We start from the raw sequence: 21,646 nt of genomic DNA, 5'->3' as shown, positions 1-21,646 counted from the left end.
GAAGACTAATCCCAGAGGCAATTCTCAATCACCTGTCCAGTTCTAAATGGGATCTGATCCAATTTTGTATCTCAGCTCTGCAGCTCAGCAGCTTCCCTAGCTATTTTGTGTTTTTCAATAAATCCTGTAAATGAATCCCTTTTACCCTCAAAATCAGTGTGTTAAGAGCCAGAATCTTGCTGCAGCTATTCAGGTATGTACCCAGATTACATTATTCACATTTCTTTCCCCACATTTCTTTTTTTCTCCCCCCAATTTTGAGACAGGATTAAGGTTTGCCTGTGCATGTATGTGTAGCTAGTTCTCTTTTTTTAATAAACTCAGTGCTAGAGGTCACATTTATAGGCTTAGTTTATACGGTAATCTTTAAAAACAACCAGCCTAAGCACTGGAAAACACATAGCAGGGGTCAGTCCTGTATTAGCAGAGAAATAGGCTTGGTTTATTTATATGTCTTATTTAAGTCTCATTTCCATGCCTTTATGACTACATTAGGTTTTCACCTCACATGGGCACATGTCGGAGAAGTAATGGAGCGAGAGAAGAGACAAGCCCTTTTTCAGTTCACAGAACCCCAATTCTTTATTAATCACAGCTTGCTCACAATGACATACAGGAAAATAGCACTAATGAAGAGTAGAATATGCAGGCAGCAACCTCCAGGGGGGTAGGGACAACTTCAAAACTGCAGCTATTTTGGGGATGATGTGTTAGGTTTGGTGATACTGTACTTGGCACAAGCACCCTGTCTAGTCATTCCTCCTGCTTCAGCCCTCTTATTCCTAGAAGTCTGTCACTAGGTAAGGTTGGCTAACACTGAAGAGTAAAGGTCATGACAAATGGAAGTCAGCAGTGTCAAAAAAAAGGTAACTGGCTCATGGGTTCCAGGTGAAATATTCGGTAGCTTCTTGTACTATTGCACATGTAATGTGGTAGCATCAGGTAAGTATCATAGATCATGGCACCTACAGATAAAGCCACTTGATGCTATCTATTAGTTGCTCCATCAATAAATTTTCAAGTGGTGAATTAAGCTCACTTTACAATTAGCATTTGTATGGCTGTTTGGCATCATCCAGAATTTGTCATAGCTTGATGGTTACGATGTGCCTCTTAAATTTGCCTCAGACTGATCCCACTTGCTTTCATTCTGTTGCACAGCTGTATTTGTTGCCTCTCACCTCAAAAAACAGAAGCAACAAGTACTGCACATGGCAATTTAACCTCAATTGTATAGCACACTACAGAGTCCTGTAGCGTTAAGTTGCTTTTGAAGAAACTACATTTTAAGAGCCTTTTGTCTTGGACAGCTGAATGTGAAATCACAATACCTGTGATCTAGTCACTGTTTCAACAAAGCTTATTGGTGGCAAAGCAGTCTAGTTTATTAGGCAATGACTGGTCTCTAGCACCATAGAACTACTACTGACCTCATGGTGGGTTGGAATGAAAGTCGCAGGGAATGGAATTAGACATGAGGTGCTTCAAATGAACAGACCTAGCAAATTCAACCGAGTGGAAATAGACAACATCAGAAGCCTGTTACAGGACATGTAAGATTATGAAATAACTTGCATAATGCAATACTTGTATTTTTTAACAAAAATGTAAGTATTTACAAAATAAGATCCAAGTTTTTTAAACATCAAGCAAATCATTCTGCAAAGAGACCGCACTGGTTTTGTCTTTATTTTTGTTTCTTTTTTAAAGTTTTTTATTGAGTTCTTGATTTTTATTTTTTTTTAAACCATGTCATACATTTCCCATACTGATATCGCATGATCCATAATAATATAGGCGGGGGGAGTTTACTAATGGTGGGGATGGGTCACATCCACCATTGCTGTTTTCAGCCAGACAGTTCCACCTGGAGCTCCTTGTTTCTACGGACCTCTGCAGCATGCCTCTCCTGGAAAACATCAAGAAAGGAAAAATCAAATCTCTTTCTCATTCCGCCTGCCCAGGGATGCTCCTGATGACAACCCATGTAGGTTGTGCATCTGATGCTTGTGCCAAACTTGTTTCACAGCACAACCATCTTTAAAGGATGCAACTCAGAAGAGGTGTCATCCACCAGACCAGCCTGAGGCACATTCAATGCTTACATTCCACTTATGCTCTGGAGCTCAGTCTTTTATTTGATATGCCCTTATAATCCTCAGCACCTCACAGAGTTTCATTTTAAAGGTCCACACTGAGAGGTGCTGCATGCAGCTATGTAAGATGTGCCATGTGCTCACATTTGCCCTTTGAATTCCTAGATGTTAAACTAAATATAGGGAAGGATGAGTGGGCTTGAATTAATTGCTTGCACACTGTATGCAGAAGAAGTGTTAGTTACTGTGTTATCTGTAGTATTTAGGAACCATAAATAAAGGTCCAACAATTTAGTTCCACCAAGATGTGTCAATCCGAACATCTCAAACACCCTCTTAGACTGAATGATGAAGCTAGCTGTCCTCTCCATTCTTTCTCTGGCTCTGATGGGGAAGGGACAACATTACCAAAGGTCAATGCTAAGCCTTTCTGTCCACTTTCAGCCATGTTGTCTTCCCTTTTACAAAAGCAGTCATAATTAATTTAGACTTATTTGAGCGACTGTATATTCAGATACTTCCATGGAAATAGGCCTGTGGTCAGGAACAACAGCTGTCAAATGAATTTAGGAACGTTCTACTTAGGGTGTTTATAAAACTGTTGGTTTTGGCAGCTTCTGGGTTTTAGGGTTTTTTGTTTATGTCTCTCTCCTTTCAACTGTCAAACTATCAGACTTCTACCTCTTATGTCTGATCACTGAAAAAAACCCCAGACAACCAAATGACAAGCACAAGGTGACTAGAGAAGCAAACATCCATCCCTAGCTGACTTCAGTTTAAGGCACTCTCTAGGTATCTCCATGCATTACAGGGACTTCTATGGTAAAAAATTCACAGAAGACAACAGTTATCTTTTTATTGTCTGAGCTGGGCTATGGATCACAGGCCAAGACAGCTTATTGCATCAAGTGAACCTGTAAATCACAGTTCTTATAAGATCCATAATTGTGAATGCTAGATTTCATAAGGTACTTGTTCCTCGGGGCTTCTATTAACTGCAGTATACAGAAGTTATCTTTGATTGCAGGAACTTCTAGATACCAATACTTCATGGTGTCCACAGTTCTGTGTAACTTTTGAAGATTTGGACCCAGATATCTCACTTATTCTTTTCCTGCATGTTCAGGGTTTGCTTTTGTGTTGGCCAAACTGTATAGTCATGCAATTTTTAATTACCAGTCTGTACAAATGTTCCCAAATGAGTTATTGTCATCTTTGGTCAGAAGCTTTCTTTGGATTTCATGCACATATGCCATCGTATTGGTGTGGCAACGGGGTCTAACAGTCTGTTAACATTAACCTAGGACAGAGGGATGCTTCAGCTGTCCTTCCCTTTCCTTTTGGACCTCAAGGATGGCTAATTGGCTTTTCCCTTTGTTTTCATAAGCTTTAGGACACGTGCCTGCAAACTAATCCAATGCAAAAACATCAAGTCATCTGGGTACAGTTCCTAAGCTCAAGAACTATCCCCTTTGTGCAGTTACTTGTAATGTCATCCTTTGTTTTCTATTGTTCTTTCCTACTCTCCGAGACTTTTGTCTCTATCAAAGAAGCAGAGGTGCTTATGCAGAAGATCTAACTGAAAATCACTGAGAGCTATTTTCTTTCCGTTAGTCAATTTACTAACATATTAGAAAGTTCATCATTGAGGAAACGAGTCATCACTCATGAAGATCTAATTAATTTTTTATTAACACTTCTAAATCTTAATTCGCATGTTTACCTCTCTTGTGTGGACGGGTTGTTTTGAAGAAGGGCATACTTGGTCCTGCATGGTGGGGTTTGTGATTTACCTGTTTCCTCCGGCTGTACCAAAGATCTCCAAAAGAAAATTTACTCTCTTTCAGCTGCAAGACTTATGAAAGAACAGACCCCTTTTGATGCATAGGAAAGATTTTTTTCCCCATATTTTTTCATCTTTATCCTCTCAAAGACCAAGAACTACAGACATAGGACAATTGTTTGATTTGATGAATGACTTTTCTTAAAAGCCAAAATCTAAACACAAGTGACACTTCATTCATTCACAGCACTTCTTAAAAGCTAGAAAATCAGCCTTTCTCTGGAAAGGGTCCAGCAAAGAGCCAGGAATGTTAAAGACCTGGAGCACCTCTCAGTCTCTCCTATGAGGAAAGGCCGAGAGAGCTGGGACTGTTCAGCCTGGAGAAGAGAGGGCTCAGCAGGATCTCACCAATGCCCATAAATACCTGAAGGGAGGGTGCAAAGAGGACAGAGCTAGGCTCTTTTTGGTGGTGCCCATGAGAGGACCAGAGGCAGTGGGCACACACTGAAACACGGGGGGTTCCCTCTGAACATCAGGAAACTCTTTTTCACCGTGAGGGTGACCGAGCACTGGCCCAGGTTGCCCAGGAATGCTGTGGAGTCTCCATCTGTGGAGATACTCAAAAGCCATCTGGACATGGTCCTGGCCAACTGGGTCTAGGGGGCTGGGGACCCCTAGGAGGGTTGGACCAGATGACTTCCAGAGGTCCCTTCCAGCCTCAACCATCCTGGGACTGTGTGATTATAGACATTCAATCTTTTACAAAAGTGAGTGGTGGTTGAGATAGCCATCAGGGGCTCTGACTTAAAAATCGCTCACGTGTAGCAACCGAGATAAGGGCTACCCACAACATCTCTTCAAAACATTGATTAGATTTTTCTCTCTAGTCTAAGGTGAGGAGTGATGGTGTGGTTACCTTCTCTTGGAGACGTTCAATAAGAGCAGCTAAATTAGCTTCACGGTTTTCTTTGATCTGTTCCATTTTCAGTATCAGCTTTTCCTCTGCCATTTTGCTGAAGTTATTGTTCTCCTCCAAAGCTTTTTGAAGCACTTCTCGCTCATGTTCTCTCTTCTCTGCCAGATGTTTCAGCACCTGGGCCTCCTGGGACTGGAAACAGAGAGACACACAGCTGAAATGAAATACTCTGGCGGAGCAAAGTAACCCCCATCAGGCAACAGTTCACCGAGTTCAGAAACTGCATAAAGTTTGTTGCTTTGATGTTTTATACATTGCCTGGAAAGGTCACTTCTGTGTATAAACCAGGTTATCTTCAGTAACAGGGGCTTACAGGCGCTGGCTAAATGTGGGGTACACGCCTGAGGCAGCAGCAGAGAAGTGGCCGAAGCACTTCTGTTCATGAGAAATGCTGTCATGTGTTACTGCCCTGGGCTGCCTTGGTTACTGCAGCTGTTGCTCAACCTCTGACAGCGGCAGTCTTTCAGCTATGAGCATTTTATTTGTAGAGATAGGGGACTGGGGGTTGAAGGTATGTACAGTGTTAAAAGGGAGGGTGCTGACACAGGAGAGGTGCATTTTTTGCCTAGGTTGGACTATCCTTTTAAAGTGCTTGAATAGTTAGTAACAGGGTTTGAAGTTTACTGTTGTGTAAGACAGACAGAATCAACTCAGACAATGTTTTTTTCCCATGATATTTATGTTTGGCTTCATCTCACTGATGAGGAAAGAAAAGATGGGTTTATTCTATGGAAAATAACAAAAAAGCTATTTTTAGTTAAAAGTTCAAATTTTGCAAGGAAGATGAAAACTGCAGCTAGGGGTTAAATGGATGCATCCTATGCGCAATACTTTGTTATTCTTCTTTGTAAATGCATTGCTCAGAAGCACCAGCTTTGTTATTTATCTTAAATCAAATTACTAACATGAAACCACTAATCCTAGGAGAGAAGCCAAAGAACTTGCAGCATTGGACCTATCCTCCAGGCAAGTCTAGTCAAAAAGACAGTATGTTTCAGAGGGGTTATTTGGAAATGATAAATAACATTGTACGCTTTTGGATAAAATAAATTAGAGGGAGCATGAGAAGCAAACAGAAAACGGGGAATGAAATATGGCTCTGGGAAGCTAAGTGCGTGTTTCAGTGCAGATCACAATGCACTGTTGCCATTGTTATCCACAAAAATGAATTAGTTTAAGGTCTAAATTAAGGGCTTTAACCAATAATTACAATTAGCGGTAATGAATCCTTTTAAATTCTGTTGCGTGGCTTTAAATGGAGTGAAAAAGGCTGCAATTCTTTTACATGAGCGAGATCCAGCTAGGAGGAGAAAACAAGTATTCTAACGAAGGTGAGATACACATAAAGCCAGATGCACTGATAAGGCAAATTAAGCAGATTCTAGAAAATGCTGCAAAAGCCAGGCAGAACATCTTGCAGCAAGACACTGGAGTAAAACATATCTGGCTTTGAAAGGTTGTAATGGCTTGCCTGAGATCAGAGGAAAGAGCTACTTTCATCCATCCTGGCCACTTAATGTATCTGCTTTCACCTCTGGCCTGGTTGCAGTAAAGGGCTCATTTCTCAAACTGGGATCCCTGGAGCACTTGCGGATGGAAACGGTCTACTGAAATGGTTGGTACCTTACAAAGGCTCTTCCTGGCTCTTACCTCCATTGTAACATATGCTGAACATAAAGTAGCAGAGCAAACATTTTTCAGGTCTTTGGCTCAGAGAAAATAACTGCTATGCAGGCCGAAAGATGTTGCAAATGGGAACAAAATGACCCCAGAGAGATGCAGCCAAAAGCAGAGGGAGTTTCACTGGTGGAGAATGGAAGGAGGATGAGTGAAAAGGAAGAAGAGCTGGGCAACGAAGAAATTTTGTAGACTAACTGAAAAATCATAGAAGCCCCATAAGCTTAACAAAACCACCAATCATTTCAATAATAATATAATAAAAATAAGTTATTTTGAAGCACAATATTTGATTTCAGATACTTAGCATTTAAGATTTATTTAGCTGTAGGCTATTTCAAAATGAAAAAAAGTTATTTTGAAAGATTTGGTACAACATAAAACTGAAATAATTGAACATCTTCACCTTGCTTCACCATTTTTGGACCAACTTGGGTGGCTCAGTTTGACCAGTGCTTGTGAAGTTGTTCGGCATTTTCTGTTTAATTTAGTATTCAATGGCAACCTTTCATCTACTTTCAGAAAAGTTATTGTCATTAAGTTTTGGTTGCTGCTGATACGAATTTTGTGAACCCTTGGCTTAAGTGATCTAAAAGTAACTTTGATAATCTAAGTATCTATTCCCCTTCCTATTGGGAATTTGAATAGAAAAGGGACTATGATACCAATTATAATTTCCTTCTCCATGGAACATTTAAGAAGTGACTTGTTAATTTGAAAGGCTAACATTTCATGGTGTTTACATATGTATATATAATGCGTTATAAAATCAAACCTTTGCAGATTTGGAAAACAGACATTTCCAAGGACATAGCCAGGGCCTGTAGAGATGCTATAATAAAAAGTAAGATTTGGACTGTGCCTATAAGCAGCATTTTTTAAAAGAGCATTGGCTTTCAACAGGAGGTAGCAAAATGCCTTTGAGACTTTGGGGCACTTGCCCATTTTTCAGGATTTGTTTTCTTCCGTTCAAACCCTTTGCCTTCCGGAACTACTTCTTATTATCATAAATCCAGGAAAACAGTGAAAAATTAAGAGTTCCATATCAAAGCACACACAGTTCTGGAGGCTACACTAGAAGACAACACATTAAAAAATAATTTGTCCACTAATGCACGATAATGAAGAAAATCCTTATACTCTAATTCAGTATTTACCGGATGCAAATTGTGTTGGCAGCAGTAAGAGTCTGAATGAAAGCTAAACCAGGGCTCAGAAACTGACTGCACACCCCTAATGCGATTTTCCTTTACGATATGCCTTAAATGGCATTCCTTTTCCTCAGACAAAATGTTCAAGGTACCCAGGACTGGTTCAAAACAAAGGGACCCCCCCTCTCCACCACAGAACATCTACGGGGTAGAGTCTCATTTAGACTGACATCCCTCTTCTAATGCTGTTGTACGCCAGCTGTGAGTCTGCCTGCTTCCCTGGTGTTCAGACCATTTTTTAAATCCCCTTACGACAATTCTGGATGTTTTTGTACTGGATTGTCAAACGATTTTCTGTTTCCAACACGTTTGGCAGAAGAACTTGGCCACCCTGTCTGTTCAAAGTCTACTACACATCCAGAAATGGGTGGATGAATGACCCCAGATACCTAGCGGGGCTGGGATTAATAGACTCCCTTTGTTGTTTGTGTTGGCTTTTAAATGCTGTGCTTGGACTCCCATGGTCTTGATACAGGATTCCAACATACGTAGGAAGTTTTTATTCCAAGTTTTTGTCAACATTGTATTGTTTGAAGTGCTGGAAAGGGTATTTTCAAATCCTTGATAGTCCATGTTCTAACATACTTGTAATTGGCTTACGGTAAGCGCTTCTTGTATAGCTATTGTGAAAAAATCAGTAAAAAAGGCTGGAAATGGGATGAAAGATAAAGATTAATAAGGAGACAAAAGTATGAAATGGTGGAGAAAGAAAAAAGCAGTACTCAAGGGGGAATGTCCAGAAGACTCTTCTTAAATATAACAAGGCATAATCAACGCAGCTACAGCTGCAGCATCTAATGCTAGATGTGGAGGAATAAAAATGTGGCAAAACATTCCTGGTACAGATACCTACAAATGTACTGCTGTGCTAAAAAGATGGCTAATGCAGGCAAACTCCTACGATATTCAGGTCATATTTCTAAAAGATCATGTGCACCCTCAGTTTGCAGAGATGACTGCCTCAAAAGGAAATCCACATCTCATACTTAGCTGGCCAGAGATAGATGCAGACAACTAAACACTCCCTTCATGAGCAAAATTATTTATGGGAACTGGCTTTGGAGATACATATATTTTTTAATCATTACTCACAGGAAGAAAATTCTACTTATCTGAGTAACAGGTGCTTTATTTTCTCACATTTATCTATTTTTCTTTGACATGTACATACAAATATTGAAGTAATTTATGCAGAGATAAAATTACAGGATAACTTTTAAGAAAGAAAGGGGCTCAGACAACTGCTTTTAAACTGGAAATTTCAGCTTGTCTGCATTCACCTTAGTTACCAGGATCCTTAGTTACTAGGATGTATGGGGCATGCTACCAGTCATGAGCTCCACTTTCGTAACACATTCATTCACTGGCTGGATTTTTTAAAATTCAATTGTTCAGCAGAAGCTGCATTAACCTTGGAATTCTTCAGTGTTTTGTGTATTTAAGAGATACTATTAGTGGAGCAGAATGTGAAGACAGGATTAAAGGCTCCTACTGCAATGTAAATGCCAAGGTGAAGCCTAGGCATTAACCGGAAGGAAATGTTGACTTGAAATAGCGATGTTTTCAGGGGAAGGAATTGAGGTCGAGATTTTCCCACATAAAAGCAAGGGAATGGACTTGAGTTAGACCTCATTCATGGCACTGGCTTCTTCAAATCTCTGCACAGTTACATCCTATTCTTCACTGGGAAGATACTATTATTTGTACTACATTAGCACCTGTTCTGGCTTTTGTGAGAACTCACTGTCCCAGGGAGTGTGCAAATACACAGGGAGAGGCAGTTCCTCTCCCAGAGCAAGGACAGTCTAAAGAGACACAAAGGAGAGGCAGATGCTCCTGCAACGAAGTGAAATGGCCATATGGCAAGAGAGTCAGAGACATCTGAGCTGTAACCGTAGGTGAAGTCCTGCTTCTACTGAAACTAGATGGTGCAAAATTTTGCTTGAATTTAGATGAGGATCTTTTTTTTTTGTCCAGTCTGCCAAGGGACCGTTGGGCCACGGCTACTAAGAACGTGAAGAAGAGTAAAAAAATAAAGAGTGCATCCATGATGTGATTCAAGAAAACTCTCTCTTCCTCAACTGGCACAAAATTCATGCTCTCAGGGTTGTGACCCATGGGAGTGAACAAGGCATGTTGGAGGGATACAAGAAGTACCGCTTGAGCCCTCTGTCTGATGCTCCTCTACCTGCTGATGAGGGATTTTGTGATCCCCTGCAGTTTGAGGCCTGGCCTGGCGTTTTAAGGTTAATAAAGATCAATGCCAAGTTTTTCTTATGATTGTTCATTAACAGCAAAGCCCATGACAGACTGTGGGGACAAGCTTTGCCAGCACTGGGATGCAATCTGCCTCTGCTCATGACTCCATGTGCTCCAAGACAGACCCTGGTGTCTCACAACAAACCCTCTCCCAGCTGGTAACAAACATCTTCCTGCAGGCACATATTCCATAGGCTTACGCTTTTTGGATGAGGAACTGTGAAGCGGCTTGCAGTTTTTGTTATCTTTTGTAAACATTAGGGGTTAAGCACCATGTATGGAAATGCTACGGTGTCAATCAAAGTGCAGCAGAAACACCCAGTTCTGGTGCTGATTCCACACACAATACTGGGACTTTACATGGAAAAGCACTTCCCGCTGTATTCCACCTCTGCACAAGCATAGCCGAGGGCCAGCAGGAACAGAAAGGGAGATCAGTAGATGGGCAACACGGGAGGCAAATGTCTTGGGCAGTGCCTGTCGTCCCTCCCAGCCTGCTCACTTACAGATTTGGTGGGAAACAAAGGAGGAGAGCAGGAATGAGTTGGAAGAAGCGAGCAAGCCCCACTTTCGCCAGCGAAGGTGCCGATCCCTTCTCTGCTCCTCCTCTTGCCTGGAGCGGCAGTTTTGTAGGTCCCACGCAATGTCTAGGAGGAAGCGTTTGTCCCCCAGCTCCGCTGCCTTCCCTGCCTTGGAGAAGCCTTTTCCCCCAACAGCCTGCTGACCCGTGTGGCAAAGCACGGGTGGCTTTTTCAATGCCAAAGGAGAGATTAATCAAGAGTATTAAGAAGTACCACTGGGCAGGCTGTGGGGCTGGCTCAAAGGGGCAGCGAGTTGGGTGCTGAAGCCCAACGCAGAGTGCGGCCATGATGCTGGCAGAGACGCCCCGAGCTGACTGCCTGCTGCGGGGAGCACAGCGAGCCTTGCCCAGGCGAGGCTGCTCAGGGGGCTTATCTCGCAGCACTTCATAGTAATGGTATTAACAACTCATGTAGCTGTAAGTCTACGTCCAACTGTATGAAAGTTAAAAAATTATGACTGGTCTCCTGCATTCTTTGTAGCACTAAGCTCTAGGGACAAGCCAGATTCAATTTCATCCCAATACAAAGCCATTAAAAGGATTTAATCACATACAATTTCTCTCCCATAATCCAAAGGCTTGTAGAAATGTGCGTTCCTTTAGTGTTGCATTTTTATGCTAGTATGTTGAACGTGGGCAATAAAGATATATAATTGAACATATGGCTCTTGAAGTCTGTACATCAAGGGTAATAACAACTGAACATTCAAGGCCAACAGGTAAGAATTGATAAAGGTTAAAGATTCTGTAAGAAATAAACTTCTGCTGCATACAATGTCACTGTGTTCTAATTTCTTAAGTGAGAAGGATGAAAAGATCTTTCTGATTATCCACCAAGGTGGAAAAATATAGCACACATATGGCAAAAAAATAATGGGATAATAACGACATGCTGTAAAGAGGATTCTATAAATGGAAAGGACAAATTTGTAACTAGCTCAAATGGGTCTCACTGTGTGGCGCAAAAGGAAAAAATGCCTCAGGTGAAACTCTCAATTTGGTCCGAGAGTATGAGGTCATGACTGTCAAGTGAGGTAGAGAAAAAGGAGGAGAAAAGGAAAGAGCCCTGTAGAACCTTATAAAGAAATAAACAAGAATGATAAACAGGAAACAGCATAAGCAGGAGACTGCTGAAGACCATGTATTGCTGTAGATGTTCTCATGAGTTTGAAAATTTATTAATGAACATTGTCTAATTAACAGAGCAGAACCTAATTCCTAAACAGTGTGAAATCAATTAGTATTTTTTTCTGAAAAGGCAATTCTCATCCATTAGTTATACTTGATTTTAATTAGAACTGTGCTGGAAGGACACGATCTAGAATGGTCATGCCTGACAGCTGTTGTACATAGCCTGAAAAGTATGGTAACAACTGCCATGTTGGTTGTCAGAAAAAGTCTGCTTGGTTTGTCTAGCAGCAGAAAGTGGAAGATGTTTAGGGAAAGTGTAGATGAAGTTGAGCAAATCTGCCTGGTCCTTTCCTTGAGATAGATAGATAGAGCTTCCTAGCTTTCAGCAGTCATCAACTTACATATTTTCTGAGCCAGAGGTTGCATTCACATAATCGTTTCCTACAATGTAGTGCTCTATCAATTTTGCTATTATCTTTTGGAAATAAATAATATTTTAATAATCTCTAAATAGTCTGTGATAGCAAATATAGCTCAATTAAACAATACATGAAAAGGTGATTCTCTCTCTCTGTTTTGAAGTTGCTGTCTGACGATTTCATTGAATGTTTCTTCCCCTTTGGATTCTGTGAAACAGAATATAATTGTTCCTGTTCATCCTCATTACCATTCATGACTGTAGACTTCTATCTTATCTTTCATCTATTGTCTCTTTCCAAACTGAAAAATGGACTATTTAATTTATCTTCTTATGGAAGATTATCTATTCCTCTGATTGCTTTTTTATCCTTCTCTGCACTATACTCTTTTTCAGGACAAAAAATGAAGGCAATAGTTGAGATGTGAGAGCACCAGGGATTTTAACAGTGATATAATGAAGTTTTTCGCTCCGTTCTTTGTTCCTTTCTCAGCAATTTCTGCTGCAATACTAATGTGGAGGATCTTGTCTATTAAAATAACCCAGTTATATGTTCATTCAAAATGAATATAGTACCAAGGGGAAGAAATGGCAGGTGCCTGTATTGCTATCACTGATTGCCAGTTTATTGCGTAATGAGTTTTTCTTTAGGAAGAAATGAACAGTAATGGAATCAATGAAATGAAATCTCTGGAACATTCAATTTATATTTCCCACTAAGTATATGCATAATATCAGGCTTCTTAATTGCTGCCATTTCATTCTGTGTCCATATCTTTACTTGAGTATTTGTACTTGGTACAGAGGCACTTCACAGATTGAGTCCTTGGGGCATATCATCTTTGGGTGGGCAGGTGCTAGTGCAAATGTATATTCCTTTCACATACAGCTGTCCTTTTACCGAAACAAATACTCTGGCAGAAGTATTTCTTTGAAAGAAGCAATAGTGCTGATGTGTGCATTAGAAGCATAGTCTTGTGTTAGCAAGGCAGCAAAAATGGCAACTGTGGCAACACTTCAGTGTTCATCTACATGAATTGTTCAAATCAGTGAGGTCCAGAATGGTCAGGTTTCACTGCAAATCAAATCTGAGGGCCAGGTTTTAAGCACTTGTCAGTAATCCAGATCTACTGACTTCAATGGACTCACATCTCACCATACACCAGTATAATCACTCCATTTGGTTTCTTGGAAGAGACCCTGATCTGGTCTGACAGGAGTGAAAGGAGAATGGAGCTGCTTTTGTTGGAGCTGCTCCATGTGCATATCTGTGGCATATCTGTTGTCCCTGGTCTTCTGTATACATCTTTGTCCGTATCTGGAAAGATTCTGTAAAAGTCAGTTTTAGTAACAAATCACACTGTTTAAGAGATAAATGAAAGGCTTAGAGACATCTAAGCTTGTTTCATTTTCAGATACCCTCTACAAGGGACTCCATGAGCAGGTGGAAGGTTTCTAACTCCAATTTAACTGGTGCAAGCAGATTTGCCACAAAATAACTTTGATCACCTGCTTGAAGGACAAAGTCCTTCTATGACTCTTGAGGCTTCTCTGGCTTCTGTGGCTCTCCTTTTGTGCCATAGCAAAAGGAAACATGAATTAAGCAGGACAATATATTACCACATCTTGAGTTTTCTGTGGCCATTGCAGCCAGCCATGACTTTCCTGAAATAGTGCAACACAGCATAAACACTGGGCCCATGCAGAACACTGCTGATTTCCAGACTGGCAATTCAGGCTGGCTATGGGGAGTGTCTCCTTGGCTTTGCCTGTCATCCCCTGACTTACCTGACCTTGAATTTGGCCTTTTTATCTTCTGCAAAAAAAAAAAGGCTATCTGAGCTAGCTCTGACTTAGAGCAAATAAAGACCTCTTCAACACATCAGTCATGATGAAAGCCAAAGAAACAGTTAATGTGGACTTACCGCTGTATGCACCCTGCATTTGTGCTAACCTTTGCGAAGAAGGTGCAACAACCCTTCCAAACCCTATGTGGCAAAACTTCTTGATTATGAAACAGGGTTTTGCCATTATGGGTAAGGTCATAAGAAGGGAAGACTTAGTCTGTAGATAACCCTACAAGGCCAACTTCCAGCACTATTGAGACTGACTGCTAGAAATGCCTCTCTTAGTAGCTGCACTATGCTTAGCGTCTTCATTCAAGCGTGTGGTGAACGATTCAGAATGCTCTTTATTCAGGGCTGACATGCCTCCATACTGCATAAATAAGGCATTTTAGCTGCCTCTGGCAGGCCTTGTGAGTAATCTCCATGGGCTCTACAAGGAGTCAAGATCCGGCAGCCCAGACAGTAGCTGTTTGAATTGCACATCCATCTCTTAAACTTAAGACACCAGAAGAATTGCACTGGTTTTCAGCAACTATTACAGATGCTCTGAATGAATCGCTCACTCACACTCACAGAGTAAGCAATGCGTATTTGAACCCATTTGTGCCTCCTGTCCAAAGCTATCTGTATTTTGTGACGCATACTTCCCAAGCATCAAACCCAGTGAGGTTTGTTTGCAAGCTGCTGAAAGAAAATAAACTCATTTGTTCATTCAAACATGTTAATAATTTTTGTCCATGCAGGCCACTGTGGGTTACTGATGGCAACGGAAGCTTGGCTGTTATTCTGTACACTAAGTCAGGTCTAATTACTAGCATTTTTTTAAGGAAAGATACCTTTCTCCTCTCCTCTGCAGCCTCCAGCTTTTTCTGGATCTCCTCAAGAGAGAGTTCTTTCTTCTTTGGAGAAGCTAAAGTTCGTGGTGCTTCTGAGACCGGAGAAGGCGGCTTTAGGATCAGTTCAAAGGCCTGGCCCGAGGCACGTTTGTTGATTTGTTTCACTTCCATGTCTGCACAATAAAGTGAGAAATGGTAAGCCCTTCAATACCTCAGTGGTATTGAGGAGAGAAGCAGCACAGATGTTAGTGTGGGATCAGAAGTACAGACAAAAGATTTAGCATCTTTGCCTTGGGCATTCCAAATGCAATGGCAGATTATGGGCTGAAAACTGTTCTCAGGAGAAGTACATTCCATTTTATCTGTAATAGCTTAATTATACCTTAATCTCATAAAGATAAAAATTTACAGCAGTTTTGGAAGCTTATTGGTGTTCTGTGTCATTTCACACCTCCTGTGAGCAGTGCCCAAGCTGATTAATTTTTTAAGCATGCTTTCATCTTTTCTTGGTTTCCTTGGGAATTATGTCAGCTGTGAAGAGCTGTAATTCTCAAATGGGTAGTAGGAAAAGTACAGCTCAGTATGAGAGGGCTAGCTTTAAGAGTTTAGTTAGTTGCCATTAGGAACAATATCCAGCATCATGGGTAATACACAATCAGTAGATAGTAATAGCCCAAAGCAGCAAATAAATTGTTACATCAGCAAAATATCCACTGACTAACACTATCGACTGGGATGGTGAAGTGAGTCATTTCCCAGCACTAGCACATTATCTGACCTGCAGGACGATTTCCAGTGAAAGCCACTCACCATCATATTTATAGATGTTCATGTTGCGAGGTTCCGGGTAAAAACAGGAGCAGATCAGAGAGAGCATGGACAGCTCCTTCATCTTTTCCTTGTAAGCTGAAATGAGAGATCTTGTTAGCATGCTTCACTTCCCCAGCTCCTCCTTAGTGAATCTCTAGCCGAGGTGGCTGGCTGGGTACCAGCAAATCTGGTCTATCACCCATCTGGCAGGTTTCTCTAGAATATTTACCTTCAACTATTTCTTCTGAACATTGAGCCTTTAGCAAATCACACATGAGATGCTCGGTATGGCAGGGACTGCTTCTGATCTCCCACATGACCTCGGACTTGGGTGTAATGCAGACCATTCTCTCTGGTTTATAGAAAGTGGATATGGCTACTAGGAAATGTATTTAGCATTGGAAGAGTGCCATGACTACACTCTCTCCTGGCAGGTGGAGAGACATGAAGGTCTTACAAATTCTCTGATGTATCCAAATGCAATTGAGAACAGCTCCGAAATGCTGCCCATGTGTTGCCATAGGCAGATGCTAAAGACATTATCTGTTACAAATGAAAATGTCATCCAGATAATTAAAAATGAAACCAGAAATGAGGATACATTTATCAAATCCTTTGCATAATGTCCTTAATATGCGTAATGACTTGAAAGAAAGCTTTTCCTTCTTTCATTTACTGGCCAAAACATGTCGCTTCCATACTCGGGTCTAGTTTATATCACTTGATGCAACAAATACCCTTGTAATTTACCTTTAAGGTGTTACCTTTATTGCCTTTGCAATGCCTACAGGCCCCAGTCATGGACTGAGGAGGAGTTGGTCTAGAAATGGTGATACCAATACCTAACCATTATACAATGTTCTGCATTCACCCCTTCTAATTGCTATCATCCCAGCTTGTAAGTAGGAAAATTGTTTTGTATCTGGTCACTTGGCAAGTCAATGACAAAGCCCAAACTAAAGCTAGCTCTCCTGGGTCCTGGAGCAATACCCTAGTTACTGCCCACACTGCATAAAGTATATATGTTGGCAGGGGGGAAGGGCATTGCTTCAAAATTCATCCTGGCACACACAAATCCCTGCTATTATCAAAATCATATCTACAGAGGCAAACACACACTTGCTGCCAGAATGTGAAAACATGGCTTAAAATATAACTGTGGCTGAAAGTGTTGTACTTAACAGATTAGACCAAACTAATCCTTGATGTTACTAAAGGAAAATTGGACAGCCCTTTGATCGTCAGATTGTGGATACATATGAAACTGTCATTCAGCCTTTCTAATGGATGCTCTTGTGCTTTTTGAATTTGTTTTTCCTACTCAGAAAGGCCTCTGAAGTTGATGAAGGCTTCAGAGCCTTTGGGTGCTGCTTGGTGGTATTTGAATGATCCATCAGTTTAGGAATTCATTTCTAGCTGTCAGTGGATGACTGATTAATCTAGTTAAGCTTTGCATGGAGATCTCTAATCAGGGACACTAAATAACCCACCTAAAGGACATATAGCTTTTTGGAAACAATTGGTGAAAGCCAGCATCTCAGGTCAAGAGTGTACTGAAGATTTTGCTTTCTGTGAACCGAGGCTGTCAAGGAAGCTTGGACTTCACAAGTTTTTTGGTTTGAAACGTAAGTACCAACTTGCAAGGAGTAACTCAAAAATCTTCTGAAGACATAAGTCATGCCCAACTGATGTCTGTTAATAGTCAAACATAATGATATGTTCATTTAGGGCTCTATCCAACAAAGCATTTAACCACCTGCATAATGCTAAGCACACGGGTGTGGTTGTCCAGACTGTCCTTTGAGGAGGGCTTGCCCAGCCAGCTGCCCACACCACCAAAATCGCATCCTTTTCAGCAGGCAAGTTGTGGAGTGGGAGCACACGAGACCCGCACGCTGCCCGGGAGGCTGGTAGACATACAGAAAATGGATGCTGGGTTGCATGTTGAGGACATGGCCATCAATGACACGAGCTGAAAGCTACATGTTCTTGCACAAGGTCTGCCGAATCCCTGCTACAATGTATACCTTGAAATATCTTTATAGAAAGAGGCATGCAAAGCAGTGTCCCAGGAATCCTGCCTTTTGGGGCCTTTGTTATTATTTTTTATCTTTGCTTGACATTGAATATGTCTTGTTTTCTAACAGCATTTAAAACAATTGGAAAAAGGTGTTTGTTCTCCCAGCTTGTCGTCTGCAAAACATGGCTGGAGAAAGATAAGGACGTGCTCAGCTCTCTTTCCTTTCGGAACAATAGCTGCACTGAAAGCACGCTGGCAAAATCATTGTCCTATTTCATTCTGGCCACTGACAGAATTAGGATGACTTTCCATGCTTTACAAGCATTACATTTTCTTTTTTCATGGTATTGATTTAGTCTCCATTTGCCCTAGAAAGTCCTTCAACCATAATCAGAACTTGGCTTGAATACTCACAGAAAGTTCTGGAGGCTGCTGGGAACCAACCAACCTGCCGTGTTGACTAGTACTGTTGTTCCCATTGGGAGACTTAAGGGCTGAGGGTCTCAAAGGAACTCAGAGGAAGAACTACACAGCTCCTCAGGTGTCCAGCATCAGCACTGTGATGGCTTGTCCCCCTTGACCAGGGAAAGAGCAGCTTATTTGGCAGCATGGAGTGGCAGGAGCCCTGCTTTGCTCAGCTGTCCTTTCCTTAAACTGCCATACATTAAAAAAAAACAGAAGAGCCGTAATGTTAGCCCAGTTAGTGGTCTGATAAGAGTGGCAGGCCCATGTCACACAGGTTGAACAGGGAGATAACTGTGCTTTCCCAAATTCTGAGGAGTTAGTGTTTTAGCCATGGAAGTCTGTTCTCCCAAAAAGAAATGTTTTTCTATTAAAAAAGCAGCACACTTAGGCCAGAAAGCCAACAGCACAGCATTTATGCAATCTGGACGGGACCTCTTGTGTTAACTGAAATAGGCACAAAAATTATCTGTCTTATAGCAGAGCTTTTAAAAACCCTTGAAGACAAGCAGTGATTGCAACAAAGTTTATTTTCCAAATGTGTTTCAATTGGCTTGCTAATTACATAGCTCCTTGTGCAGTCATGTAGGGTACATATCATTCTATTAAGTGCGCAAGTTAAATGAAGGAAAGTAAATGATGGTAATCGTAATACTACAAAAGCTTTGAGAGGGAAATTGCTAGGAAAGAACAATGTTGACAAAAGATGGCAACAGAATCCTCTTAGTTATATGCAGCAAGATTTAAATGTTTATATGCATTAAAAGCTTCAAAGCTGGGCAAGAGCAGAACACTGATTTTTGCTAAAACCAGAAGGGATTTCAGTATTAGCAATTCTTGCAGGTTTTTCTATGAATAGCCTAGTATTTACAGGTCTTCTTAAATTCTGAAGCCGTGTGATTATTTCAGAACCTCATCTACTTTTTTAAAAATAAATTCCTCATATTCAGAGTTGCAAAGAATGCCTTAGAAATACTATCTAATGCCTCTAAAAGCTTTGACAGCTTCAGAGAAGAAACTCAAGATAGCTTTGAAACTCAAGAACGAAAAGATTTTTTTCTGAATGAGTCCCAAATGCACCTTAATATCATTGTTTTAACCCAATCTCACTATTTTTCTCAAACTTCAGGCATTAGTTTTAACAGCTATGTTTAGAAACTGTGAAACCACTCCCTGTGTTGGGTGAACATTTCCACACTCTTTCTTTGTGGGCTCTTTACTTGCTGGTCCAGGTAAGATCTCCCGGAGGCTTTCAAGGGCACCAGTGCTATGTCTGCATGAGCAAGCAGGGAAGCACAGGACTGGATCTCTGGGGAGAAGCAATCCTAAGGACTCCATGCCGATGCTGTATATATCTTGGGGGTCTTTTCTCTAGACTAGTTCGGTCCCATGGTCTAAACAACCATTAGTGCCTGGAGCACAGTAGATACACTGCTATTGCACATCTTCCAGTTTCATTACCTATCAAGTAAACCAGTTTGTGCACTCTGAGATTGCTCTGCAGTGTGATCAAAGCATGGTCAGCTGGGGTGTTTTGATGATTCTCTTTGTAAGTGCTCGCCTGATCTCAAATAATATACCTATTCAGATACATCCCATATTCCTCCACTAACGACAGAAAATTAGTCCATCACCAGTCCTGCAGTTCAGTTGCCCATTGAGTGAAGCTAATAATGAAGAATGCTATGGCTGCCATTAGAAGTCAGCAGCCCGTTATTTGTTGCTGGGAGAAAAAGGAAGATTAGGGAAAACACCAGTAAAACCACCCTGTCTGTTCTCATCGGTTATCCAATAGCTATAAGGATTTTTTTACAGTTTACACTGTAAAATGAAAATCTGTCCTGACTGATGGGCCATGGGCAATTTGGGTCACATTTTGTTCCTTGGCAAAGCACAGCTAGGACAGATTGCTGTGTCACAGCAGAGACCATTATTCATAAGCAAGACTATTTTTAACACATGAAAGCAGAGAGATAAGTGTAAATGTTACTTATAATTAACATCTGATGAAGGCAAATCTGTTGATGCCTTTTGCCTTACTGAATCCAGTCCACATATAATAAAGTGTTACTGATTTTTGACACTTCAAGTCCCACTAGCCAACTAGTTTTGGAAGTTCTGCACACCTGGAAGGAAGCAGAAACTGGCACATTGCCCATGGTCAAAATGTGCAACCCGTAACACAGTTCAGCCCCGTGTTCCCTTGCCAGGCACCTGTGAGACAGTCAGCTTTCTGAGACCGAACTGAAATCCTGCTTTGTTTTCTGCTTTGGAAGAGACTGCAAGTGTAAGATTGGGTGAAACATGAAAGTGAAGGTAGAGAAGACCTACCACAGCCATCGTTTACATCGATTTCTCACGGATGTTATTGACAAAGCAGTTTGTTACAAATTTCACTTTGTTAATGCTCCCTTTGAGGTGCTAGAGTTTTTGGTTTGTTGAAACAATGCTTTAAGTCACAAAAAGCTATGTCATTTTGTGAACACCAACACTCTGTTGGCCAGTAATATATTTTTTTTTTATAGTAGCCTGCTGTATCCTTTTCTGTCAAATGAAAAGGTGTTATATGATCATAACTGTAATTGTTTCTCCATAGCTGGTGGGGTATTTGAAGTAAGCTGCATGATGAGTGCTGTTAAAGTGGTGAACTAGTACTGGGACTAGTACATGGGATGGGGATGGGTAGAAGTAAAACTCAAGATGGGGCACGACTGAGAGGGATCCTACATACCATTTAATTTTTGGCACTCGTCTGAGATTCACTTTAATTAATGTTGGCCATCTAATATTTGAGACAGCTAGTTTGCAGCAGTTATGAAAGCTTTGTTTTTAGTCAATGGAGAGATAAGCGATACCAGAGAGTGACTGTGTCTGGTCCCATTCCAACAGAGATGTCTAAGATAAATGAATTAGGTTGTCTTAAGACCAATGAATCTCTCTCTGTTGTCAAAAAAACTAAGGATGCTTATAGGCTTATGGAGCTGCCAGTGATGGAGAGAATGAAAGCAAAAGCCCCTGCAGTGAATACACCTTATCCTTCCTTTACACTCAGTCGTGAGTGACATCTCATTTTGGTGGTTCACATAGGTGGGGCTTATTTCTGTTACTGTCTTTCTGAATGCAAAACACTGCTCAACAGAGTATTTGGTGTGAGTCCATCTCACAACCTTATGCATATGTGTGCTTTTCCAGTTTCCCTAACAAAAATAAGGTTGCTTTAAATTGTACTAACAGCTCATAGGCTCTTTAATGCTCTACAGAACAGACCTGCTTCACTGGTGGGAAAGGGGGCATGGGACCCTCACTCACCTGGGGCCATTCTTTAAAAGTCTTTAAAATTGCACTTTTCATATACTGCAATACAGTTTAATAGAGATATGAGTATAGAGTTTTGGTCATGTCCCTCACCCCTGATTTATTTGATATTTCTGTATCTAGGCCATAGAGAAAGCAGGTACTATGAAAAAGAAACAAGAAACAGAAAATGAGGAAAAGAAATTGTGAATTACTGAGTTTCTTCTGTCAACAGTGACTGGCATT

General features: G+C 41.0%; 1 protein-coding gene across 1 annotated transcript in view; it reads right to left on the bottom strand.

The window, feature by feature from the left end:
• Positions 1–522: 522 nt before the first annotated feature.
• STMN2 (stathmin 2) overlaps positions 523–21,646 on the bottom strand; it is a 41,717-nt gene continuing 20,593 nt past the window's right edge. The window contains exons 2-5 of the mRNA XM_049823612.1: positions 15,625–15,720; positions 14,815–14,987; positions 4,796–4,987; positions 523–1,909 (exon numbers count right to left, since the gene is read on the bottom strand). Of these exons, the coding sequence (XP_049679569.1) occupies positions 1,850–1,909; positions 4,796–4,987; positions 14,815–14,987; positions 15,625–15,720 (521 nt within the window). The 3' untranslated portion in view covers positions 523–1,849. The remainder of the gene's footprint in view (positions 1,910–4,795; positions 4,988–14,814; positions 14,988–15,624; positions 15,721–21,646) is intronic.

Source organism: Accipiter gentilis, chromosome 2 (genome assembly GCF_929443795.1).
Source record: "Accipiter gentilis chromosome 2, bAccGen1.1, whole genome shotgun sequence".
Classification (NCBI taxonomy): Eukaryota; Metazoa; Chordata; class Aves; order Accipitriformes; family Accipitridae; genus Astur; species Astur gentilis.
The sequence above is the reverse complement of the archived record's forward strand: the minus strand, read 5'-3'. Positions and strand labels throughout refer to the sequence as shown.